The sequence below is a fragment of the Salmo trutta genome, chromosome 4, assembly GCF_901001165.1.
Source record: "Salmo trutta chromosome 4, fSalTru1.1, whole genome shotgun sequence".
NCBI classification, from domain to species: Eukaryota; Metazoa; Chordata; class Actinopteri; order Salmoniformes; family Salmonidae; genus Salmo; species Salmo trutta.
In genome coordinates this window covers 57,838,777-57,866,697 of record NC_042960.1, presented here as the reverse complement: position 1 = coordinate 57,866,697, position 27,921 = coordinate 57,838,777, and the positions used below count along the sequence as shown (strand labels likewise).

Here is a 27,921-nt window from a genome sequence, read left to right as displayed (position 1 = left end):
ATTGCAAATCCTTATCTCTAATCTGAGAGAAAATGTAGTTGTCGGTCTGTCTGAAGCATATCCACAGTGGCGGATTTAGGCATTGGCGACATTGGCAGCCACCCATGGTGGCATCTTGCCGGGGGCGGCATGGGGTGCCCACACAAAAAAAATAAAACAATTCTGAATGGTGACATTTGCGCGATTGGTTTTCTATAGCTCATTTGCACATCACGTCAATGATATAATGTCGCCGGGTGAGACTGTGGGTCAATTAACTTTGTCGAAGTGGGCACCCTGATTCTAGTTTGTGAGCTAGGCAGGCTACTGCCTGGGAAGGTCTCCCACTCAGAAGTATGAGATGGGGAGGGGGCGGGGTAGGTTGACCTCAGGTCTCCCCACTGGAAGCGAGGTAAGGTGCGCGGGGTAGGTTGACCTCAGGTCTCCCCACTGGAAGCGAGGTGGGGGGGGGCGGGGGAATCTATCAAATAGCGCACCTCTAATTTTGTACAGTACTAATGCAATTAGTAATGCAATTAGTTTTGCAATTTAATTTGTGTGAAGTGCAATAGTGAAATAATCCGGTTCTCTTCTTTATAAGTGTGTTATTCTATTTGTGTATTTGTGTGATATAGGATTTGCTGAAGGGCGGTTCACCCAGGCAGCCAAACAAGCTAAAACCACCACTGGTTGCCAGTCCCCTTTCGCAAGAGACTACACTTTTTTAAAAAGCTGCCATATTTTGTTGAGTCCATAAGTCAGTAGGAACTTGTTTTAAAGGAGAGATGGAGACACGAAGGTGAGCAGAATCTGACTGTGATAAAGGAACCGAGGGTAACCAGGGAGGGTAACCAGGGAGATATGTCCTATTCATCAAACAAAACAATTCACTGAAGATCCAACTTTGTAACACAGCTGGGCGATATGGACCAAATCCATATTGCGAAAAATTGCCTGAATTAATGCAATTACGATAAATAGAATGACACGTTTTTAACATTAATGTGCACCAGTTTTTATTATTATTCTTTAACCTACTACTACTAGTGTGATGGTTGTAGCCATCAATTGTCCAATGACTATCACCCATTTTAGCAAACTGATTTCATTTCAAACTTCACATTTCTCTAGTATAGGCTACTTATCGTAATGAACGATATCAGCAAAATGCCTGCGATAAGTGATTGGTATGGTTCTTGTCGATAATTTCCAGTTTATCGCCCTAGCTCTACTTTGTAATGAACAGTATATTTATTTGAGGGTTGTGTCCATGTTGACTGTGATTAGAGATGATCACGCCTCCTTTCACTTCAATCCCCCTCCATCTCTGTGTGCTGCTGTCACTGAGGTCCTTGAGTCTAGAGTGAGTAAAAGTGAGAAGATGGAGAATTTAAATTTAAAAAACTTTATTGGTCCACGCAATGTGGAAATTTGTTTTTGGCTTCACCACATAAAACAGACATTAAACATTATCAGGAGCACATAATCCTGAAGATCATTAAATTGCTTTACAAAGTACAAAAGTGCAACAGTGCGAGTGCAGTTTCAAGTTAATGTACTGTACATTCCATCATTGGTCTTAAAACCAAAATCAACATAAAGTTTTCCTAATTAAAAATACATCATCACCAAGAGTGAACGACACCTGGTCATCTACACCATTCAATAATTCATATGTACAGTATGTACATCATGATCCGAGACCATTTTCAACAACATAAGCACCTCGATATCACAATATATTAACCTATACTTGTTACACAGCATTCCAATGCAAACAATACTTTTTAGTGATATAGTTCTGTCAAATCACCTTTATTAGCCATACACACCTGATCTCCTCACATGTCATCCTCCAGATCAGATTGATGGTTATTTATCTGAGAAACCAAAAGACAGAGAGAAGACTTTAAACAGATGCACAGATGGAGAATTACAGTCACAGCGCAATCAGGATATTTTAATCGACCAACAAAATCAACTTAATCAAATGCCCAGCTGTGGTAATTTTGGAGATCACTTTTTGATCGGTGAAAGTGATGGTTTCTAAATGGAGATGAGCAAATATAGCACAGTGTTTGTCATGTCAGCACATAACCAAGTTTAGGAGGGATGAGTGACACTGCCTGGCAACCTTAGGAGGTGGAATTACCCCTTGCCATTGAGGCAGATTTGGAATGCAGTACAGTGGTTGACTGGTTAACAATCTTCTCCTCTATTCATACATTCCATCTTCCTCCCCCTTCCCCCTCAACTGTCAGAGAAACAATGATTCACCTGCCTGGTGAACCCACCTACAGCTCAGCCCACACAGCCGCAGGTTGAGGTTTATTGGCGGCAGGTAGCCTAGTGGTTACAGTGTTGGACTAATAACCGGAAGGTTGCAAAATCAAATCCCTGAGCTGACAAGGTAAAAATCTGTCATTCTGCCCCTGAACAAGGCAGTTAACCCACTGTTCCTAGGCTGTCATTAAAAATAAGAATTTGTTCTTAACTGACTTGCCTAGTTAAATAAAGGTACAATAAAAATAAATTAATAAAATTGTCATGAATCTTGCCCTGTAGGCAACACTGAGCAATTATCACTAGATGGGCCTGCTGAAAAGTATAATTGCCTATATCTTCAGAATTCACTTTTTACTGTGTGGTTAAGGTTAAGTTTAAAATCAGATGTATGTCTTGGTGGCTGTGCCGGCTAGAGACCACTCTGCAGAGCTGCCTCCAGGACAAGATTCATGACAATGCATGCCAACATGCAGTGTGTCGGACTCAGTGAGCATGTCGCACTCACGGCCTGGCATAGATAATGAACAGTGGTACAGAACCAGAACCCTTATTGTGTCAGACAGGTAGGCAGACACTTGGCTGTAATTGCAGATAATTACTCTTTGGAAAAAATGACAATAAGCTAGTAAATAATCAATTATTTTTCTACCAATATCTTGCTCTCCTTGTTCAATAACACCCACCCACTTCTAGATAATTATGACAACCAACAGTGACAGCTAATATGCTAAGATATTGACTTTCAGAAAACGTTGACAAACAGCCCACACAGAAGTTGTTACTGGTGGTGCAGGTGTGTTGTGTCTCCAGTAGAGGGAGGCAGAATGATGTATTGTTTACCCTGCAGTGGAGCTGGTAGTGTTGTGTCTCCAGTAGAGGGAGGCAGAATGATGTATTGTTTACCCTGCAGTGGAGCTGGTAGTGTTGTGTCTCCAGTAGAGGGAGGCAGAATGATGTATTGTTTACCCTGCAGTGGAGCTGGTAGTGTTGTGTCTCCAGTAGAGGGAGGCAGAATGATGTATTGTTTACCCTGCAGTGGAGCTGGTAGTGTTGTGTCTCCAGTAGAGGGAGGCAGAATGATGTATCGTTTACCCTGCAGTGGAGCTGGTATTGTTGAGTCTCCAGTAGAGGGAGGCATCGTTTACACTGCAGTGGAGCTGGTAGTGTTGTGTCTCCAGTAGAGGGAGGCAGAATGATGTATCGTTTACCCTGCAGTGGAGCTGGTAGTGTTGTGTCTCCAGTAGAGGGAGGCAGAATGATGTATCGTTTACCCTGCAGTGGAGCTGGTAGTGTTGTGTCTCCAGTAGAGGGAGGCAGAATGATGTATTGTTTACCCTGCAGTGGAGCTGGTAGTGTTGTGTCTCCAGTAGAGGGAGGCAGAATGATGTATTGTTTACCCTGCAGTGGAGCTGGTAGTGTTGTGTCTCCAGTAGAGGGAGGCAGGATGATGTATTGTTTACCCTGCAGTGGAGCTGGTAGTGTTGAGTCTCCAGTAGAGGGAGGCAGAATGATGTATTGTTTACCCTGCAGTGGAGCTGGTAGTGTTGTGTCTCCAGTAGAGGGAGGCAGAATGATGTATTGTTTACCCTGCAGTGGAGCTGGTAGTGTTGTGTTTCCAGTAGAGGGAGGCAGAATGATGTATTGTTTACCCTGCAGTGGAGCTGGAAGTGTTGAGTCTCCAGTAGAGGGAGGCAGAATGATGTATCGTTTACCCTGCAGTGGAGCTGGTAGTGTTGTGTCTCCAGTAGAGGGAGGCAGAATGATGTATCGTGTACCCTGCAGTGGAGCTGGTAGTGTTGTGTCTCCAGTAGAGGGAGGCAGAATGATGTATTGTTTACCCTGCAGTGGAGCTGGTAGTGTTGAGTCTCCAGTAGAGGGAGGCAGAATGATGTATTGTTTACCCTGCAGTGGAGCTGGTAGTGTTGTGTCTCCAGTAGAGGGAGGCAGAATGATGTATTGTTTACCCTGCAGTGGAGCTGGTAGTGTTGTGTCTCCAGTAGAGGGAGGCAGAATGATGTATTGTTTACCCTGCAGTGGAGCTGGTAGTGTTGTGTCTCCAGTAGAGGGAGGCAGAATGATGTATTGTTTACCCTGCAGTGGAGCTGGTAGTGTTGTGTCTCCAGTAGAGGGAGGCAGAATGATGTATTGTTTACCCTGCAGTGGAGCTGGTAGTGTTGTGTCTCCAGTAGAGGGAGGCAGAATGATGTATTGTTTACCCTGCAGTGGAGCTGGTAGTGTTGTGTCTCCAGTAGAGGGAGGCAGAATGATGTATTGTTTACCCTGCAGTGGAGCTGGTAGTGTTGTGTCTCCAGTAGAGGGAGGCAGAATGATGTATTGTTTACCCTGCAGTGGAGCTGGTAGTGTTGTGTCTCCAGTAGAGGGAGGCAGAATGATGTATTGTTTACCCTGCAGTGGAGCTGGTAGTGTTGTGTCTCCAGTAGAGGGAGGCAGAATGATGTATTGTTTACCCTGCAGTGGAGCTGGTAGTGTTGAGTCTCCAGTAGAGGGAGGCAGAATGATGTATTGTTTACCCTGCAGTGGAGCTGGTAGTGTTGAGTTTCCAGTAGAGGGAGGCAGAATGATGTATTGTTTACCCTGCAGTGGAGCTGGTAGTGTTGTGTCTCCAGTAGAGGGAGGCAGAATGATGTATCGTTTACCCTGCAGTGGAGCTGGTAGTGTTGTGTCTCCAGTAGAGGGAGGCAGAATGATGTATCGTTTACCCTGCAGTGGAGCTGGTAGTGTTGTGTCTCCAGTAGAGGGAGGCAGAATGATGTATCGTTTACCCTGCAGTGGAGCTGGTAGTGTTGGAGGTGTTGGTCATCATCGCTGGCCTCTCCAGGCTCTGGGCTCTCCCTCTGTCTGTGCGGGAGGCTGACGGGAGAATCTTCCAGACTGCTCACTGAGTCCGACACACTGCCCTCCTGGGTAGGAGGTGAATCTGGACCACAGACACACACGCGCACACACACACAGAGAGAGACATTGTGTAAGCAATAGTACAGTAGGCTCTGTTTTCAGTGCACCTCAGCTTTCCATGGAAAATATAGCCCTGATTTTAACCGTGTTTTTTTTTTACTCCTGTCGTTGCAGATAGCGTCACATTAGTCCACCTGCCAATCCTGTACACAACATTTTGGATGTAGTGCTCACTGATGCAAGATGTCCCAATCGATAATAAATAGGAGTCATAATGGGCCAACAATCTGATGATGAATAGATTTTCTTTACTCTCATCAATGAATAATACGTTTCCCCTCCAGTTAGCTCTTATCAAGAGCATTAGAAATATTGTATCGTATGTAGCACTAAAGAATCTGAGAAATTCCCAAAGTTAAGCTTCCAATGAAGAGTTTCTTTTATACTAACTCCCCAGCCTCCAGCCAAGCTCTTCTACCTGAGTGGTCCTTCCTCTGTCTGTCCATCTTGTCCACGCTGTCGAGCAGTCCGTCAATCTGCACCTTGATCAGAGTTAACTCCCGCTTTATGGCCAGCAGCTCTGCCATCTTCACTGCAGAGAGAGAGTGGGAGAGAGTAAGAGAAAGAAAGATAAGGATGAATCCTCTTTTGCACAAATCTCCCATTGACATAAATGTATGAGTGTAGGTCTTAAAAAAGGATTGGGCCCAGAGGAGTTTAAAAGTGTAGAAACAGACTAGAGCTCTGCTACCCGACCCGAGTCCAACCCGCCCTGACATTATACATGGGGTTAGGGCCGGGTAGGGCCTGTTTTTTCTTCAACAACTAGGGTACGGCCAGGGCTCAGGTATCACTAAATGTACACTACATGACCAAAAGTATGTGGACACATGCTCATCGAACATCTCATTCCAAAACCATGGGCATTAATATGGAGTTGGTCGCCTCTTTGCTGCTATAACAGCCTCCACTCTTCTGGGAAGGCTGTCCTCTAGATGTTGGGACATTGCTGCCGGGACTTGCATCCATTCAGCCACAAGAGCATGAGTGAGGATGGGCACTGATGTTGGGCGATTAGGCCTGGCACGCAGTCGGCATTCCAATTCATCCCAAAGGTGTTTGATGGAGTTGAGGTCAGGGCTCTGTGCAGGACAGTCAAGTTCTTCCACACCGATCTCGATTAACCATTTCTGTATGGACCTCGCTTTGTTCACGTGGGCATTGTCATACTGTAACAGGAAAGGGCTTTCCCCAAACTGTTGCCACAAAGTTGGAAGTACAGAATCGTCTAGAATGTCATTATATGCTTTAGCATTAAGATTTTCCTTTACTGGAACTAAAGGGCCTAGCCCAAACAATGAAAAACAGCCCCAGACCGTTATTCCTCCTCCACCAAACTTTACAGTTCAAATCAAATGTATTTATAAAGCCCTTCTTACATCAGCTGATATCTCAAAGTGCTGTACAGAAACCCAGCCTAAAACCCCAAACAGCAAGCAATGCAGGTGAAGAAGCACAGTTGGCACTATGCTTAATTTCATGAAGCTCTTGATGAACAGTTCTTGTGACGAGATTGCTTCCAGAGGCATTTTGGAACTCGGTAGTGAATGTTGCAACCGAGGACAGACGATTTTTACACGCTTCAGCACTCGTTTTCCCATTCTGTAAACTTGTGGGGCATACCACTTCGCAACTGAGCCATTGTTACTCCAAGATGTTTCCACTTCACAATAACAGCACTTACAGTTGACCGAGGCAGCTCTAGCAGGGCAGGAATTTGACGAACGGACTTGTTGGAAAGATGGCATCCTATGACGGTGTCACATTGAAAGTCAGAGTTTTTAGGGGGCCGGCAGGTAGCCTAGTGGTTAGAATGTTGGGCCACTACATTTACATTTACGTCATTTAGGCAATGCTCTTATCCAGAGCGACTTACAAATTGGTGCATTCACCTTATGATATCCAGTGGAACAACCACTTTACAATAGTACATCTATATCTTTTTTTTGGGGGGGGGGGATTAGAAGGATTACTTTATCCTATCCCAGGTATTCCTTAAAGAGGTGGGGTTTCAGGTGTCTCCGGAAGGTGGTGATTGACTCCGCTGTCCTGGTGTCGTGAGGGAGCTTGTTCCACCATTGGGGTGCCAGAGCAGCGAACAGTTTTGACTGGGCTGAGCGGGAACTGTGCTTCCGCAGAGGTAGGGGGGGCCAGCAGGCCAGAGGTGGATGAACGCAGTGCCCTTGTTTGGGTGTAGGGACTGACGCCAGGACACTAACCAAAAGGTTGCAAGATCAAATCCCCGAGCTGACAAGGTAAAAATCTGTCGTTCTGCCCCTGAACAAGGCAGTTAACCCACTGTTCCTAGGCCGTCATTGAAAATAAGAATTTGTTCTTAACGGACTTGCCTAGTTAAATAAAGGTAAAAAAGTGAAAACATTTCAGTAAGGCCATTCTACTGCCAATGTTTGTCAATGGAGATTGCAGGACTGTTTGCTCGATTTTATACACCTGTCAGTAACGGGTGTGGCTGAAATAGCCGAATCCACTAATTTGAAGGAGTGTCCACATACTTTTGTATATATAGTGTATCACTAACATTTTGAAGCTGAGCCATTTGCTCGTGCTCTGCTGCGCAGTACAGTCATATCTGAATAACATCATAACATTGTGTCAGAAGATGCTTCAACCTTGTCAAATATAAGACAGGAGAGATTATTTCACAGAAAAGAATAATGTTGGAGTTTAGAGTGCTGAAAAGTAGCTACCAACTCACTGGTCTCATGTCTCTTCATTGAGCAGAGTAGCCCAAGCAGAGCCGTTGCTATGGTTACCGCCTCAGAGCCCCATAAGCAGAGTGAGCTGTCTGCGCGCAGGGAGCGAGTGAGATAGAGGAGCAGCTAACAGATTTACTAACAGAGTTATTTCTGGTTTCGGGCAGCGCCAGGCTTTAAATTTGGCAGAAGCAATCGGGCCTCCCTTAATTATCCTCCACTTTGTCTTGTCATTCATGCCATCACTGTAAGCACCCTACCGTCTCCCTTAACATCTCTCTCCAGTAGCCTGTGGTCTGTAATGGAACATTCATATCACAACCCTGAAACTCTTTACTGTTAAAAGCTGTTCGACCTCTGCAGCTACAATCTAATTTCCCTCTGATGGGCTGGCAGTAAAAACTATTAAGGCTTGTAATAAACTAGTATAAACAATTCTTATTTGTTACGCACTATTAACTTGGTATAATTGCAGCATGCTGCTAGACTGGGTATGGTAGGCTTGGTAGTGGAAGGAGCAGAGAGCTTTTAATGAAGAGACCATCTGGTGCCTCTCACTGTACTGTGGGGCTCCCAGCGCTGCCGTTCCCCATGTAGGGATGACATTACACAGGGAGGAACATTCAGGCATACAATACACACTCCTACACGGATTCATATGCTCACACACTCCAGATAAAATGTTCACTGCACATGCACAGATTACATTCTCCCTGTAATGAGCTGTTTTTATGGGTGGGACTGTGTGTGGTGAGGGTGTTTCTATGAGTGGTGAGGGTGGGACTGTGTGTGGTGAGGGTGTTTCTATGAGTGGTGAGGGTGCTTCTGTGTGTGGTGAGGGTGTTTCTATGAGTGGTGAGGGTGGGACTGTGTGTGGTGAGGGTGGGACTGTGTGTGGTGAGGGTGTTTCTATGAGTGGTGAGGGTGGGACTGTGTGTGGTGAGGGTGTGTCTGTGTGTGGTGAGGGTGTGTCTGTGTGTGGTGAGGGTGTGTCTGTGTTTGGTGAGGGTGTTTCTATGAGTGGTGAGGGTGGGACTGTGTGTGGTGAGGGTGTGTCTGTGTGTGATGAGGGTGTTTCTGTGTGTGGTGAGGGTGTTTCTGTGTGGTGAGGTTGTGTCTGGGTGTGGTGAGGGTGTTTCTGTGTGTGGTGAGGGTGTGTCTGTGTGTGGTGAGGGTGGGACTGTGTGTGGTGAGGGTGTGTCTGTGTGTGGTGAGGGTGTGTCTGTGTGTGGTGAGGGTGGGACTGTGTGTGGTGAGGGTGTGTCTGTGTGTGGTGAGGGTGGGACTGTGTGTGGTGAGTGTAGGACTGTGTGGTGAGGGTGTGTCTGTGTGTGATGAGGGTGTTTCTGTGTGTGGTGAGGGTGTGTCTGTGTGTGATGAGGGTGTTTCTGTGTGTGGTGAGGGTGTGTCTGTGTGTGATGAGGGTGTTTCTGTGTGTGGTGAGTGTAGGACTGTGTGGTGAGGGTGTGTCTGTGTGTGATGAGGGTGTTTCTGTGTGTGGTGAGGTTGGGACTGTGTGTGGTGAGTGTAGGACTGTGTGTGATGAGGGTGTGTCTGTGTGTGGTAAGAATGGGACTGTGTGTGACTGCATAGAGTGCGCCGTTCAGCATGAGTGTGTAAGTCACACAGTATGACAGATTGTGTATGTGTGCGTGCATGAGTGTGTGTATGTTACAGTGTGTGAGGTCCCTTACACTTGGCCCTGGAAGAGCCGGTGCGCTGTGTGCTCCTCTTGCCCTGTGGTCTGTCTCTGGAGCGGTGCAGGCTGGAAGAGAAAGAGGGATCACGGGAGTGTTTCATAGGGCTGGGCTCCACTGGGACTGGCATTACGGAGGCTGGGACACGCTGGTAGTCAAACACCCTGTAGGGAAAATACACAATATTACTTATGAGCAATGTTCCCTCTAAGTTGCACACATCAGTGGGAGCGCAGCTTCCCTCGGATTGCCACACAGAAGAAATATCAGCCTGCGCAGAGAAGCACAAGTTAGAACTTCACTCAACTTTCTAGTTTTTCCCCTTTAGTTCGCTCTACTGTGGGAATTGTGCTCAATTCAACGCAAAATTAGCCACTTTCAACGTAACATACTGAAACAAAACGAACTATGCAAGATTTAGTATGCAAAACTAACTACAAGAGATTTTCTTGTAGGCAGAGCGCATCGGAGTAGAATTCTATTGCATTGACAATCAAGGCCTGTAATCTACACAGACCGGTGCGCCGTAACCAATCAGAGCTGCAGTAGATCTATATGCAAATAGCCATTGCTATCTGTGCCATTCAATATGAACTGGACCGTTTTTACAGCATGAGCAGTCGCAAGTAGATGCGCTTGTTTTGAGATCAAAGTGAGAGCTGCATGTAGCCACCTGTGCACATTTGTTCACATTCTTTGCTAGTTAGTGAGTTATTAGCCCAGTTATAGCTAATTTCTAGTCAACAATGAGGGAGTGGTTGCTTCCTATGAGAGCACAAAATGTGTACATTTTTAGCTATCATTGAAAAGCAAGTCAGGTAATGAGCTTTTTTTATGTCTTAAAGTGGCAGAGTTGTATTTTGAGACGGTCTTGAATAAGCTAAATAGCCAATAGGCAGAGGGTAGCATAATTTGTCTGATTCTCTGTAATAATGGTATGGAATAATAATGAATTGTATTTTGTAAAGTAGTTTCTTGCATCAAACAACACAACATCTTCAGTCACCTTAATGTCAAGCCCTGCATGTTTTTTTTCAAAATCTCATGGCATGTAGGCCTACATTGAACACCACACATTGGCTGCTACTGTAGTCTGAATGATGGAACAGCTATTTACATGCTAAAATGATATGGGATGCATTTTTCTCCATTGTTTTTGATGGTAGACCACTCTGGTAGGCCTACATTATGATCAAATAGCCACAGTAGCCTACTTGCCCACTGTTAAAACTGTAACTTAAAGCGGGCACAGCCTCAGTGTTCACAGAAAACAGGAAGTTGCGCTCAGCAGAGTTGAAAATGGCTCAATGTCGAAAAACATTATAAGGAACATTGCTTATGAATAGGGTCCTGATCCTTTCCTGGCCATGTGACAGGCCCTAGTTAAGACAGTTATATTGTTTTTTTTCCTTCTCATGAACTGAAGATTCTCCAGCTAGCATGTGCTTTAAAGCAATCGCCTGCTGATGTGTCAGAGCAAACGTTCCTAAATTCCCAAAAGGGAGCTGGACAATACACTCTTAGAAAAGGGGTCCAAATGGTTCTTCGGCTGTCCCCTTAGGATAACCCTTTTTGGTTCCAGGTAGAACCCCCAAAAGGGTTCTACCTGGAACCTAAAGGGTTCTACCTGCTACCAAAAAGGGTTCTTCAAAAGGTTTTGCTATGGGGACAGCCAAAAAACCCTTTAACGTTCTAGTTGGCACCTTTTTTTATAAGAGTGTAGACATATCCCTGCAGGATGAGACTTCATCTCCCTGGCAGGCTGGCAGCACTGAAAACACCTGCCTCCGGACAAATTTACAGTAAAGGTTATTAATGCCAATCAAATTAAATGGTGGACTCGTTTATAATATCCATAAGCTATTTGGTGCCATTATATACTGAGTGTATACTCTATAATCACTGTTCTAGATTGATCTCATAGCCTGGTGCACTAAATAGCCCTTGTCCAAAGAGCACTGTCTGGGGTGCTTTGATTTGCGCTGGTCTCTCTCTCTCTCTCAAATATCTCTTCTGATACCAGCGATTACTGCAGCTGTGTGTGCATCAGTGGAAGCTGCTGAGGTGAGGACGGCTCATAATAATGGCTGGAACGGAGCGAATGGAATGGCATCAAACATATGGAAACTGTCTTTGATGTATTGGATACCGTTCCACTAATTCCCGCCCAGTCGTTACCAGGAGCCCTTCCTCCAGTAATAAGGTGCCACCAACCTCTTGTGGTGTGCTTCCCAGCGAATAGAGGGTGCGGTGCTGTTTCAGATCATCTGACTGTGCAGTTTGACAGAGATGCAGCTGCCCCGTCTATGTGGTTATAGCGTGTGGTTATTGTCTATGAGTCTTACAGAAATGTAGAGAAGCAAAAAAGAACTTTGGGTATATAGTTGACTTTCCTGAGAACTTCTGAATATGATGACCTACTCTACCTTACATGTACTCTCTGGCAACAAAGAAAAGTCCATGAAGGAGAGAGAGTTACTTTGAGAGTACTGTACCTTTGTAAGCTTTTAATCCACAGCAGAGCAGATAACTGCCAATACATATTTACACACACAGGGCCTCTGTTGACATGCTGGGCTCAATGAGAATGAATCAGGGGTTTATTCAGTAGGCTACAGTTCAAAGTAAGTTCAGGAGGAAGCTACTTTATACTAAGAAAATACACAAAGACAATGATATTAGATGAAGACTGGGACTCGGAGAAAGGGTAAGATGTTGTTTGAGAGAATTACCAAAGTTCTTATTGGATGCAGTGCAAAACAGATTTAGGTTTTTCATAAGAAGACATAGGTATATATATAATCACTAATCCAATGCCAGTGCAGGATGAAGTTAAGATACTTTTTAACTCGGACTGCAAGGCCTTGCATTTCTATGGCCATAAGAGTGTCTGTAAAAGGGGAGATGGGACTGAATGGAACACTTATCAGTGATGCCTGAGCTGGCTGGCGAGTGCCTTGTTTTTCATACAGTCATCCCCCTCTCCACTCATCCTCTGTTCGATCTGCCCTTTTCCCTCCACTGCCCTGGCATTCCCCCTATCCTCACAGTGCTCCACTGCCGCCGCCCTGGGCTGTGTTTTTACTCCGGACCAGTGGGCGGGCGGCCAGGCATCCAGTCAGCTATGCAAAGAGACTGTGTACAGAGAGACTGTGTTCATCCATCTGTGAAATCACCACCAGCGGCTGACAACCAGGTCATGTGGATACAGTGCGGGTCAATAGATAGTTTCAATACAAAAACCCTGCTGCCCTGCTACCCACAACCCTCAGGGAAGTACTGCATCGTATGATCTGTTGGCTGAGCCACCATCAGCACCGGCCTGTACCCTACCTGCCCTATGCTCTCTCCTGGCCCCACTCAGTCTGAATTTGTCCTGCTAGGTGACCTAAACTGGGGCATGCTTTAACCACCTGACCAAGTCTTAAAACAATGGGACTCCCTAAAGCACTCTCAGATTATTACCAATCCCACAAGGTATGACTCCAAACACCCAGAAAATGCTACTCTCCTTGATGTTATCCTCAAATAGTCCTGATAGGAATCAGTCTGGTGTTTTCTGTAATGACCTTAATGATCACTGTTTTACGGCCTGCGTTCGTAATGGCTACTCAGCTAAACCTGTCCTGATTTGCCACAGACGCTTGCTGAAAAACTTTAATGTCAAGCCTTCCTTCACGACCGAGCTTCTGTAAATTGGTATAGAATCAGCTTGATCCCCTCTGTTGAAGATGCTTGGACCTTCTTTTTTTATATTTTCAGTGGTATTGTTAACAAGTACGCCCCCGTAAAGAACATTTGAATGAAAAACAAGTTCAGGCCCTGGTTCGACCGTGATCCGACTGAGTTACTCCACCTCAAGAACACCATTTGGTGAAAAGCTCGGCACACAAATCCTGTCATTCAGGCAAATAAGAAATAAGTGCATTTAGGCTATCCGGAAGGCCAAAGTTAGGTATTCAAGGAGCAGTTCTCTCTCTGTGGGTCTAACCCCAAGAAGTTCTGGAAAACGGTGAAAGACCTGGAGAATAAACCCTCCTCCTCACAGCTTCCCATGTCCCTTAATGTTGATGATGTGGTTGTTACTGACAAGAAGCACATGGCTGAGTTCTATAATCACCACTTGATAAAGTCAGGATTCCTATTTGACTCAGCCATGCTTCCTTGCCCGTCCAACACTTCATCATCTCCCACCCCTTCTAATGCGACTAGCCCTGATGCTTTTTCACCGCTCCGCCACACAGTTTCTCCCTGCAGGCAGTCACTGAGTCTGAGGTGCTAAAGGAGCTCCTTAAACTTGACCCCAAAATAACATCTGGGTCAGATGGTTTAGATCCTTTCTTCTTTAAGTTTGCAACCCCTACTATTCGCTGAGCCTCTCTCTGACCTTTATAACCTGTCTCTCCTCTCTGGGGAGATTTCCATTGCTTGGAAGGCAGTCACGGTACATCCTTTATTTAAATGGGGAGATCAAGTTGATCCTAACTGTTATTATAGGCCAATTTCTATCTTGCCCTGTTTATCAAAAATGTTGGAAAAACGTGTCAGTAATCAACTAACTGGCTTTCTTGATGTCTATAGTATTCTCTCTGGTATGCAAACCAGTTTCTGCTCAGGTTATTGATGTGTCACTGCAACCTTAAAGGTACTAAATGATGTCACCATTGCCCTTGATTCTAAGCAATGTTGTGCTGCTATTTTATTGACTTGTCCAATGCTTTTGATATGATAGACCATTCCATTCTTGTTGGTCGGCTAAGGAGTATTGGTGTCTCTGAGGGGTCTTTTGCCTGGTTTGCTAACTACCTCTCTCAAAGAGTGCAGTGTGTAAATTCAGAACATCTGCTGTCGCAGCCACTGCCTGTCACCAAGGTTGTACCTCGATCCTAGACCCCACACTCTTTCCAATTTACATCAACAACATAGCTCAGGCAGTAGGAAGCACTCTCATCCATTTATATGCAGATAATAGTCTTATACTCAGCTGGCCCCTCCCTGGATTTTGTGTTAAATGCTCTACAACAAAGCTTTCTTAATGTCAAACAAGCTTCTCTGCCCTTAACCTTGTTCACTCCAAAACAAATCAACAGATGACACAATCTCTATTGCACTCCACACTGCCCTTTCCCACCTGGACAAAAGGAACACCTATGTGAGAATGTTGTTAATTGACTACAGCTCTCATGCATGTTTCAGTGTTATTTGCCTCGAAGCGAGCATAGAAGTAGTTTAGCTCGTCTGGTAGGCTCATGTCACTGGGCAGCTCTCGGCTGTGCTTCCCTTTGTAGTCTGTAATGGTTTTCAAGCCCTGCCACATCCGACGAGTATCAGAGCCGGTGTAGTACGATTCAATCTAAGTCCTGAATTGACGATTTGACTGTTTGATGTTTCGTCGGAGGGCATAGTGGGATTTCTTATAAGCTTCCGGGTTAGAGTCCCACTCCTTGAAAGCGGCAGCTCTAGCCTTTAGCTCAGTGTGGATGTTGCCTGTAATCCATGGCTTCTGGTTGGGGTATGTATCTACGGTCACTGTGGGGACAATGTCATCGATGCACTTATTGATGAAGCCAATGACTGATGTGGTATACTTCTCAATGCCATCGGAGGAATCCAGGAACATATTCCAGTCTGTGCCAGTAAAACAGTCCTGTAGCTTAGCATCTGCTTCATCTGACCACTTTTTTATTGATCTAATCACTGGTGCTTCCTGCTTTAATTTTTGCTTGTATGCAGGAATCAGGAGGATAGAATTATGGTCAGATTTGCCAAATGGAGTGTGAGGGAAAGCTTTGCATGGTTCTCTGTGTGTGAAGTAAAGGTGGTCCAGAGTTTTTTTTTCCCTCTGGTTGCACATTTAATATGCTGATAGAAATTTGGTAAGACGGATTTAAGTTTCCCTGCATTAAAGTCCCCAGCCACTAGAAGCGCCGCCTCTGGGTGAGCGTTTTCCTGTTTGCTTATGGCGGAATACAGCTCATTGAGTGCGGTCTTAGTGCCAGCATCAGTCTGTGGTGGTATGTAGACAGCTCCGAAAAATACAGATGAAAACTCTCTAGGTAGATAGAGTGGTCTACAGCTTATCATGAGATACTTTACCTCAGGCGAGCAAAACCTTGAGACTTCTTTAAATATTGTGCACCAGTAGTCCGCCGCCCCTTGTCTTACCAGACACCGCTGTTCTATCCTGCCGATACAGTGTATAACCAGCCAGCTGTATGTTGATAGTGTCATCGTTCAGCCACAATAAGATTATTACAGTTTTTAATGTCCCGTTGGTAGTTTAATCTTCTGCGTAGGTTATCGATTTTATTTTCCAAAGATTGCACGTTTGCTAGCAGAATGGAAGGCAGTGGAGGTTTATTCGATTGCCTAGGAATTCTCAGAAGTCAGCCCGCCCTCCAGCCCCTTTTTCTCCCCCTTCTCTTCACGCAAATGACGGGGATCTGGGCCTGTTCCCGGGAAAGCAGTATGTCATTCATGTCGGGCTCATTAAAGGAAAAAAAGCATTCTGCCAGTTTGTGGTGAGTAATCTCAGTTCTGATGTCTAGAAGTTATTTTCGGTCATAAGAGACAGTAGCAGCAACATTATGTACAAAATAAGAAGAGAAAAAAAGTAACAAACAACGTAAAGAAAATAGCAAAAAAACACAACTGGTTAGGAACACGTAAAACGTCAACCATCTTTATATAACGATAACTACACCTGTTTGTTCACAAAGCATGTGTCAAATATTTGTTGGGTTGTTGACATACACGCCTGTCACGCCCTGACCAGGTGAACTCTTCTATTTTGGTCAGGGTGTGGCATTTCTATAGTTTATTTTCTATGTTTTTGGTATAGCCTTGCTTTGGGGCGTATTTCTATGTTGGGTTCTGTCGATTCCCAATCAGAGACAGCTGTCGCTAGTTGCCTCTGATTGGGGAATCATATTTAAGTTCCTTTCCCCCCCACGATGTTTGTGGGTTGTTGTCTCTTTTTGTTTGAGCAGTAGCGATACGTTTATTCTCTGTTTTGACCGTGTTATTTCAGTCTGAAATAAATAACATGTGTTCGCTCCCAGCTGCGCCTTGGTCCACTTCTTCCTTCCTGCACGACGATCGTTACAACGCCGGTCATTCCCATGAAACCATTAAAATATCACGGCAGTAGTGATTTTAAATATAAAACATGTCATTTAGTAATATAACAAAATATCATAATACAGATAATAGTGTTCTCTACCTTGCACAAATAGTAATTTCAACTTAGGAATTAATTATTTTTGTATTTTATTGCATTTTCTGCTGAAATTGTCACTACCGCAACACGTCCAGCTCTGTCTGAATGTATGTTAATGTTGTAATTTATACAGAGTAAAATGAAAATATTCTGAAAAAAATAAATGGATGTTCAACTAGATGTTTCAAATGACAGAAAAAATATTAACTGAATATTCATGTATAATAATAATGAAAAAATAGTGGAAAAATGAAGTGTCCATGACTGATGTTCTCATCCTCTACAACATTTTTGAAGGACTGTTTACACACACACAGAGAATTCTTAACAAAGTTTGACTTTGAATGAAGCAACACATCTGCCAGTACCTTCAAGATGGCTACCAGGTAAGCAGATCTCTTTATATTTCTCCAGATAAACTTTCTCTTGTCAGACTGCATACACGACAGTATTGATTATCATTACCGATACAGGTAGGTTTCCACATTTAGAAAAAAGTTCGATTTCAAATTTTCTATGAAAATATACTTCATTAATGTCTAATTATGCACATTGAGTAAACATTTTCTTAGTCATCATGTCTTCTCTATTGTTAGCAAAACATGCTAAGGTTCCTGATCCTCCGCAACAGCATTCTCATCTTATAACTGTATGTGTATATATATATATATATATATATATATATATAGTTGAAGTCGGAAGTTTACATAGACCTTAGCCAAATACATTTAAGCTCAGTTTTTCACAATTCCTGACATTTAATCCTTGTAAAAATTCCCTGTCTTAGGTCAGGTAGGATCACCACTTTATTTTAAGAATGTGAAATGTCAGAATAATAGTAGAGAGAAGGATTTATTCCAGCTTTTATTTCTTTCATCATATTCCCAGTGGGTCAGAAGTTTACATACACTATATTAGTATTTGGTAGCATTGCCTTTAAATTGTTTAACTTGGTCAAACGTTTCAGGTAGCCTTCCACAAGCTTCCCACGATAAGTTGGGTGAATTTTTGCCCATTCCTCCTGACAGAGCTGGTGTAACTGAGTCAGGTTTGTAGGCCTCCTTGCTCGCACACACTTTTTCAGTTCTGCCCACAAATGTTCTATAGGATTGAGGTCAGAGCTTTGTGATGAATACCTTGACTTTGTTGTCCTTAAGCCATTTTGCCACAACTTTGGAAGTGCTTGGGGTCATTGTCCATTTGGAAGACCCATTTCCACATAACTTTCCTGCCTCATGATGCCATCTATTTTGTGAAGTGCACCGTCCCTCCTGCAGCAATGCACCCCCACAACATGATGCTGCCATCCCCGTGCTTCACGGTTGGGATGGTGTTCTTTGGCTTGCAAGTCTCCCCCTTTTTCCTCCAAACATAATGATGGTCATTATGGCCAAACAGTTCGATTTTTGTTTCATCAGACCAGAGGACATTTCTCCAAAAAGTACGATCTTTGTCCCCATGTGCAGTTGCAAACTGTAGTCTGGCTTTTTTATGGCGGTTTTGGAGCAGTGGCTTCTTCCTTGCCGAGTGGCCTTTCAGGTTATGTCGATATAGGACTCGTTTTACTGTGGATATAGATACTTTTGTACCTGTTTCCTCCAGCATCTTCACAAGGTCCTTTGCTGTTGTTCCGGGATTGATTTGCACTTTTCACACCAAAGTACGTTCATCTCTAGGAGACAGAACGCGTCTCCTTCCTGGGCGGTATGACAGCTGCATGGTCCCATGGTGTTTATACTTGCGTACTATTGTTTGTACAGATGAACATGGTACCTTCAGGCGTTTGGAAATTGCTCCCAAGGATGAGACAGACTTGTGGAGGTCTTGATTGATTTATTTTGATTTTCCCATGATGTCAAGCAAAGAGGCACTGAGTTTGAAGGTGTAAATAAATCATTCTCTCTATTATTATTCTGACATTTCACATTCTTAAAATAAAGTGGTGACCCTATCTGACCTAAGACAAGGAACTTTTACTAGGATTAAATGTCAGGAATTGTGAAAAACTGAGTTTAAATGTATTTGGCAAAGGTCTATGTAAACTTCCGACTTCTACTGTATTTATACTGAAATCAATTGACAGATCATGTGACACTTAGATTGCACACAGGTGGACTTTATTTAACTAATTGTGTGACTTTTGAAGGTAATTGGTTGCACCAGATCTTATTTAGGGGCTTCATGGCAAAGTGGGTGAATACATATGCACGCACCACTTTTCTGTTTAAAATGTTTTATTTTATATTTCACTTCACCAATTTGGACTATTTTGTGTATGTCCATTACATTAAATTCAAATGAAAATCCATTTCAATTACAGGTCGTAATGCAACAAAATAGGAAAAATGCCAAGGGGGTGAATACTTTCGCAATGTTACATACTTTTGAAGCACTGCAAAATGAAATTGATTTAACTTGAATCAATGATTGTGCCAATATTATCTCATTTATTTTCTACATCAAATTGTATAATGTTTAACCATACCTCAGTCTTAGTATACTTATTATCATTACCGAAATCATCAACCTCATTCCCGAAACCTATGTATCATTACCGTAACAGGTGTTCATTTAATGAATGGAAAAATAGTCGTTTGCTTTTAAATGCATGTGCAGAATCTATACGTTATGTTCTTTCAGGCTTGCGACATCATTTTGAAAATATGTCAGGTTTCAATGAAATATCAAAAATATTAGGTTGTAGATTGTGGTAGGTGTTGCGGGACTGAGAGAAATCAGTCAAAATCAAATAAAAATGTTAATTTAAAAATATATATTATTTCAGAGTTTCAAGTAACTGTGCATGACTGTTAATAATATATGTTTTAAAAATGTGAAAATATATAAGCTTTCCTAATGGTCTTGAAGTTTTCAGACCGTTCCAGTAATGAGATTTTTAAATAATTTTTTCGGAAAATATGTTCAAAAAGTGTTAAATTGTCAGTAAATGTTTTTAAATGAATGCTCACAAACACTTCAGACCTTGTTATTAATGTCTCAAAATGAATTTTTTTGATGCAAGTCTTTTTAAAGGTTTCATGTTTGAAGTCTTTAAAACCAAGATTTTGCAAGAATCACCCACACGCACGCACACACACGCACACACACACACACACACCAGAAGATGCCTCGTTGACGGAAATACCCGTAGATACATGGTTCCTTATTTCACTACCTCTAAGGACAACAGTATATTAGCCAGGTTATTCTCTATCTGTGAAATTGACATTTTCAGTGTACAGAAATAGGAGCTATTTCACCTAAAGTAATCCACAGGGAAAACCCTGTTAATAAGTCTTGCTACTGTAGCTGTGAATAAGGACACATCAAGGTCAATTTAAACGGTGCAATGGGGTAATCAGAAAACAATTGCCCCAAGGTTCCCCAACTCTGACAGGTTTAAATTGTGTACCCTTGGTACTAGGCAGTTTAAAATTGCTTACAGTCAATACATCTTCACAGTTATATCTGGACATGAGATCATATTTCATAAACCCCTATCAATGCTGTCCCTCTATACAAAGCATCAGCTGCTCTACGACATTGATGGAGATAGAGACGCTTTCTCAGTCTGTCCCTGTTCAAACGCCCCCCTCCCCCTGCTATTTATGCAAATTCTCTTCTCTCCTCTCCGCAGCTCCCTTCATCAGCACCAGCCACAGAGGGCCCGCTTCTCACAGCCGTTCAAAGCTTGGCTAATTAGGCTATACAAGTAGATCCTCGGCGCTAAGCAGGGGTTCACTTTGAGACACCCCTCCCCTCAGAACACTACAGCATTTCCCTCCCTCAGGCCCTTCAAAATACAGTCACACAATTATCACTTGCAGAAGAATATAGACACACAGTTACTCAAGCAAATAAAGTGTATTTTGTGTTGTGTAGCCGTTTGGTCTGTACCAGGCAAGGGGATTTAAGACGGGTTAACACTAGGATGGTACAGTATGATCTCTCGTATCTCATCAAAGGGGCCTGACTATCACAAGCAGACATACCCCTCCTTTTAGACAAATCAGGAGTCAGAGATAAGCCTCTCCATGAGACAGAAGCAATCAAAAGAGGAAGAGAAGGAAGACTAGATAATTGCATTCACTTTCAGAAAGGGTTTTGCGGCACAAGAGAGCATCTTTACATATGACAGCTGAGTACAAGTTCTAAACCAGAACACTTGATCGTAATAGAGCTTGTTCAGTACTTGGCCATAAGAGTGAAGAACACATATCTCTAGCAAAATATATATCTGTAGGTGAGACCAGGTACAGTATAGAAGCCTACCTGCTGTAGAGGTCATCTGGGTAGCTGTCATACTCCAAGTCATAGTCAGATCTGAGGAGAGAGAGAGAGATGGGCTAAGAGAGAGGGAAAGAGCCATCATCGACAGTGGGTTTTGTCCAACATGTCTCCGGACCTACTCACTGCCACAGTCATACTCTGGACCTAGTTTTGTCCTATGGAATAAATATTGTGGATCTTAATGTTTTTCCTCATAATCCTGGACTATCGGACCACCATTTTGTTATGTTTACAATCGCAACAATAATCTGCTCAGACCCCAACCAAGGATCATCAAAAGCTGTGCTATAAATTCTCTGACAACCCAAAGATTCCTAGACGCCCTTCCAGACTCCCTCCACCTACCCAAGGACGTCAGAGTACAAAAATCGGTTAACCACCTAATTGAGGAACTAAATGTAACCTTGCGTAATACCCTAGATGCAGTCGCACCCCTAAAAACAAAAAAACATTTGTCATAAGAAATTAGCTCCCTGGTATACAGAAAATACCAGAGCCCTGAAGCATACTTCCAGAAAATTGGAACGGAAATGGCGCTACACTAAACTGGATGTCTTCTGACTGGCTTGGAAAGACAGTACCATGCAGCATCGAAGAGCCCTCACTGCTGCTCGATCATCCTATTTTTCCAACTTAATTGAGGGGAATAAGAACAATCAAAAATGTATTTTTGATACTGTCGCAAAGCTAACTAAAAAGCTGCATTCCCAAGAGAGGATGGCTTTCACTTCAGCAGTGATAAATTCATGAACTTCTTTGACGAAAAGATCATGATCATTAGAAAGCAAATTACGGACTCCTCTTTAAATCTGCGTATTTCTCCAAGCTCAGTAGTCCTGAGTCTGCACAACACTGCCAGGACCTAGGATCAAGGGAGACACCCAAGTCTTTTAATACTATATCTCTTGACACATTGATGAAATTAGTCTTGGCCTCTAAACCTGTAAGCTGCATACTGGACCCTATTCCAACTAAACTGCTTAAAGAGCTGCTTCCTGTGCTTGGCCCTCTTATGTTGAACATAATACATGGCTCCCTATCCACCAGATGTGTACCAAACTCATTAAAGTGGCAGTAATAAAGACTCTCTCTCTCTTGAAAAAGCCAAACCTTGACCGAGAAAATATAAAAATCTATCGGCCTATATCGAATCTCCCATTCCTCTCAAACATTTTAGAAAAAGCTGTTGTGAAGCAACTCACTGCCTTCCTGAAGACAAGCAATGTATACTAAACGCTTCAGTCTGGTTTTAGACCCCATCAGAGCACTGAGACTGCACTCGTGAAGGTGGTAAATTACCTTTTAATGGTGTCAGACCAAGGCTCTGCATCTATCCTCGTGCTCCTAGACCTTAGTGTTGCTTTTGATACCATCGATCACCACAATCTTTTGGAGAGATTGGAAACCCAAATTGGTCTACACGGACAAGTTCTGGCCTGGTTTAGATCTTATCTGTCAGAAAGAGTGTCTCTGTGGATGGTTTGTCTTCTGACAAATCAACTGTAAATTTCGGTGTTCCTCAAGGTTCCGTTTTAGGACCACTATTGTTTTCACTATATATATTATTACCTCTTGGTGATGTCATTCGGAAACATAATGTTAACTTTCACTGCTATGCGGATGATACACAGCTGTACATTTCGATGAAACATGGTGAAGCCCCAAAATTGCCCTCCCTGGAAGCCTGTGTTTCAGACATAAGGAAGTGAATGGCGGCAAATTCTTTGTTTTTAAACTCAGACAAAACAGAGATGCTAGTTCAAGGTTCCAAGAAACAAAGAGATATTCTGTTGGATCTGACAATTAATCTTGATGGTTGTACAGTCATCTCAAATAAAACTGAAGGACCTAGGCGTTACTCTGGACCCTGATCTCTCTTTTGCGAACATATCAAGAATATTTCAAGGACAGCTTTTTTCTATCTTCGTAACATTGCAAAAATCTGAAACTTTCTGTTGGAAAATGATGTAGAAAAATGAATCCACGCTTTTGTCACTTCTAGACTAGACTACTGCAATGCTCTACTTTCCAGCTACCCGGATAATACACTAAATAAACTTCAGTTAGTGCTAAACACGGCTGCCAGAATCTTGACTATATCCCAAAAATGTGATCATATTACTCCAGTGCTAGCCTCTCTACACTGGCTTCCTGTTAAGGCTAGGGCTGATTTCAAGGTTTTACTGCTAACCTACAAAGCAATACATGGGCTTGCTCCTACCTATCTTTCCGATTTGGTCCTGCAGTACATACCTACATGTACGCTACGGTCACAAGACGCAGGCCTCCTTACTGTCCCTAGAATCTCTAAGCAAACAGCTGGAGGCAGGGCTTTCTCCAATAGAGCTCATAGAGCTCAATTGTTATGGAATGGTCTGCCTATCCATGCGAGACTTGCAGACTCGGTCTCGACCTTTAAGTCTTAATTGAAGACTCATCTCTTCAGTAGGTCCTATGATTGAGTGTAGTCTGGCCCAGGGGTGTGAAGGTGAACAGAAAGGCACTGGAGCGACGAACCATCCTTGCTGTCTCTGCCTGGCCGGTTCCCCTCTCTCCACTGGGATTCTCTGCCTCTAACCCTATTACGGGGACTGAGTCACTGGCTTACTGGTGCTCTTCCATGATGTCCCTAGGAGGGGTACGCCACTTGAGTGGGTTTAGTCACTGACGTGATCTTACTGTCCGGGTTGGTGCCCCCTCGGGTTCGTGCTGTTGGGGAGATCTTCCTTGGCTATACTTGGCCTTGTCTCATGGTAGTAGGTTGGTGGTTGAAGATATCCCTCTAGTGGTATGGGGGGCTGTGCTTTGGCAAAGTGGGTAGGGTTATATCCTGCCTGTTTGGCCCTGTCCAGGGGTATCGTCGGACAGGGCCACAGTGTCTCCCGACCCCTCCTGTCTCAGCCTCCAGTATTTCTGCTGCAATAGTTTGTGTCATGGGGCTAGGGTAAGTCTGTTATATCTGGAGTATTTCTTCTGTCTCATCTGGTGTCCTGTGTGAATTTAAGTATGCTCCCTCTAATTCTCTCTCTCTTTCTCTTTCTCTCCTCTCAGGGACCTGAGCCCTAGGACCATGCCTCAGGACTACCTGGCCTAATGACTCCTTGCTGTCCCCAGTCCACCTGGTCATGCTGCTGCTCCAGTTTCAACTGTTCTGCTTGCGGCTATGGAACCCTGACCTGTTCACCACTGGACGTGCTACCTTGTCCCGGAACTGCTGTTTTGGACCCTCTCTCTACCACACCTGCTGTCTCTAACTCTGAATGATCGGCTATGAAAAGCAAACTGACATTTACTCCTGAGGTGCTGACCTGTTGCACCCTCTACAACCACTGTGATTATTATTATCTGACCCTGCAGGTCATCTATGAACATTTGAACATCTTGGCCATGTTCTATTATAATCTCCAACCGGCACAGCCAGAAGAGGACTGGCCACCCCTCATAGCCTTGTTCCTCTCTAGCTTTCTTCCTAGGCTCTGGCCTTTCTAGGGAGTTTTTCTACATCTGCATACCTTACTGTTTGGTGTTTTAGGATGGGTTTCTATACAGCACTTTGTGACATCGGCTGATGTAAAAAGGGCTTTATAAATATGTTTGATTGATTGATTGAATAGAACAGCTTTCAGAGGGCAGGAGACAGAGGGGGATATGATGGGTGTTAGAAGGGGAAGGATGTGACACATGTCAATGGGGACGGATTGGTGGCTTGTCCATGGAGTAGACAGGTACAGACACTTACGGCTGTGTTATGTTTTAACATCCTCAGAACCTTGGCCTGCACTGTTGAATCCCAGTCACTAAGGTATACCCAGCACTCTCTGAGTATCTCATCTCTTCCTCTTTTTCTCCGTTCCTTCACACTCATCAGGGAAGTGAACTGTGCTCCCCTCTAAGAGCTTACCTGTCCATTATCGCAGATTTGGTTGAATGGTTTTTAAAATCACAGGGGCTATAGCTGTCTGGTAAAATAACAGTATCTGTGTTCAACCTGGGAGGTCAAGCAGAGAGGGAGGGGAAACGGTCATGCTGTCAGGGTGCGTTCTTCTGTCAGACGAGAGACAGCATTTCAGACATTAAAGAAAATAATAGGGTTACAATTGCAGCACATTTCCATTACACTGTTGACTATTGATATACGTAATGGTTTCAGGGTTCCCCTGCATCACAGAGATGTGATCAAATCTAAACACGACAACTATCAACTCCATCCTCGGCTCAGCCTCTGACTCTCTCAGTGAAGTGCACACTACACACTGACATACACATTCAGTGGCCTGCTGAGGGAACACAAAGAGTCCTGTTGCTGATGTTAACGTTACCCAACACAACCATCCATCCAATAAGGAGTAAACCCAACACACTGTCTCAGACACTCTGAAATGTGGCATAGCACCGCCTGCAGAGAAATGAAGAGCCACTTACTGGGCCAAGCTGTGGAGAGAGAGAGAGAGATGAAGACTAGAGAGTGAGAGATGAAGACTAGAGGAAGAGAGAGAGATGAAGACTAGAGAGAGAGAGAGATGAAGACTAGAGAGTGAGAGATGAAGACTAGAGGAAGAGAGAGAGATGAAGACTAGAGAGAGAGAGATGAGGACTAGAGAGTGAGAGATGAAGACTAGAGGAAGAGAGAGAGACGAAGACTAGCGAGAGAACGATGAAGACTAGAGAGAGAGAAAGAAAGATGAAGACTAGAGAGAGAGAGAGAGAACGATGAAGACTAGAGAGAGAGAGAAAGAAAGATGAAGACTAGAGAGAGATGAAGACGAGAGAAAGATTAATAGAGAGAGAGATGAAGACTAGAGAGAGAGAGAGATGAAGACTAGAGAGAGAGAGAGAGAGCTAAGACTAGAGAGAGACCTTCCATAACAAAGCCATCCCCTACAGAGAGATGAACCTAGAGAAGAGTCCCCTAAGCAAGCTGGTTATGGGGCTTTGTTCACAAAGAGCCACAGGACAGCAACACAATTAGACCCAACCAAATCATGAGAAAACAAAAATATAATTATTTGACACATTGGAAAGCTTATACAAAAAAACTGAGCAAACTAGAATGCTATTTGGCCCTAAACAGAGAGTACACAGTTGCAGAATACCTGACCACTGTGAGTGATCTAAAATTAAGGAAAGATTTGACTATGTACAGATTCAGTGAACATAGCCTTGCTATTGAGAGAGGCAGCCATAGCCTGTCTTCTCTCGGGAGCCAAGTCAGCCTATGTGTCCACTGCCCACAAAATGAGGTGGAAACTGTGCTACACTTCCTAACCTCCTGCCAGATGTTTGACCATATTAGAGACACATATTTCCCACAGATCACACAGACATACAAAGAATTTTAAAACAAATGAAACATTGATAAACTCTCATATCTGTTAGGCGAAATACCCCAGTGTGCAATCACAGCAGCAAGATGTGTGGTCCGTTGCCATGAGAAAAGGACAACCAGTGGAGCACAAACAACATTGTAAATACAACCTAGATTTATGTGTTAATTTATTTTCCCTTTCATACTTCAGACTTTCACATTGTTACACTGTACATAGCCAATAATATAACATTTGAAATGTCTATATTTTCTTAAAAGGTTTGGTATTAATCAGCATCTAACTGTATTATTGACTTTGGCCACGGCCAAGCTGCTCACCATGTACTACTGAGCGGTGTACAACAATGCAGTGAACCATTCATCTTGATCTGTTTATAACCAAGCATTTAACTATGACTATTGATCTGTCTGTGGACACGACAAAGCTCTCTGAGCTCAGCCCTTCTAAACATATTGGATGACTCTTTCATTCCACATGGAGATGTTACCTCCTGCCTGCATTGTTGGAATTACATATTATATCATTCGTAGATAATTAAACTGAGATGTTACCTCCTGCCTGCATTGCTGGAATTACATATTATATCAAAGATAATTAAACTAAGATGTTACCTCCTGCCTGCATTGTTGGAATTACATATTATATCATACGTAGATAATTAAATTGAGATGTTACCTCCTGCCTGCATTGCTGGAATTACATATTATATCATACGTAGATAATTAAACTGAGATGTTACCTCCTGCCTGCATTGCTGGAATTACATATTATATCATACGTAGATAATTAAACTGAGATGTTACCTCCTGTAACGGCTGTCGTTGAAATGAGACCAAGGTGCAGCGGAGGATGTGTTCATCTTGTAAGGTTTTTTATTGACCGAAAGAACACTATACAAAAATAAACCAAAAAGAATGACCAGCAACAGTTGTCAGGATACAAACTCTAAACAGAAAACATTCACTCACAAACTCCAAAGGAAAAACACGCTGCCTATGTATGACTCTCAATCAGCAACAACAATCTACACCTGTTCCTGATTGACAGCCATACACGGCCGAAACAAAGAAAAAGAAACCTAGAACGCCCACCCATGTCACACCCTGGCCTAACCAAAAATAGAGAACAAAAAACCCTCTCTATGGCCAGGGCGTTACAGTACCCCCCCCCCCAAAGGTGCGGACTCCGGCCGCAAACCTGACTCTAAAGGGGAGGGTCCGGGTGGACCATCCTACGGCGGCGGCTCTGGTGCGGGACGTGGACCCTGCTCCACCCTCGGCTTAGCCCACTTAGGTGGCGTCCCTGGCTGCGCCCGGCTGGCGGGCGACCCTGGCTGCGCCCGGCTGGCGGGCGACCCTGGCTACGCCCGGCTGGCGGGCGACCCTGGTGGCTCCGGACAGGCGGGCGGCTCCGGACGGCTCCGGACAGGCGGG

The 27,921-nt window shown here is 43.7% G+C and overlaps 1 protein-coding gene across 4 annotated transcripts in view; it reads right to left on the bottom strand.

Annotated features, from left to right (window-relative positions):
* Window positions 1-592: 592 nt before the first annotated feature.
* The window catches only part of LOC115192700 (RNA-binding Raly-like protein), a 67,060-nt gene continuing 39,731 nt past the window's right edge, over window positions 593-27,921 (bottom strand). For 2 of the 4 annotated variants that reach the window (XM_029751479.1, XM_029751481.1), the window contains 6 exons: window positions 21,144-21,194; window positions 9,650-9,816; window positions 5,660-5,773; window positions 5,049-5,203; window positions 1,812-1,859; window positions 593-1,337 (listed from right to left, as the gene is read on the bottom strand). In XM_029751479.1, the coding sequence (XP_029607339.1) occupies window positions 1,821-1,859; window positions 5,049-5,203; window positions 5,660-5,773; window positions 9,650-9,816; window positions 21,144-21,194 (526 nt within the window). In that variant the 3' untranslated portion in view covers window positions 593-1,337; window positions 1,812-1,820. Of the gene's footprint in view, window positions 1,338-1,792; window positions 1,860-5,048; window positions 5,204-5,659; window positions 5,774-9,649; window positions 9,817-21,143; window positions 21,195-27,921 lie in introns of all 4 variants that reach the window. The other 2 variants (XM_029751480.1, XM_029751482.1) reach the window with 2 other exon arrangements.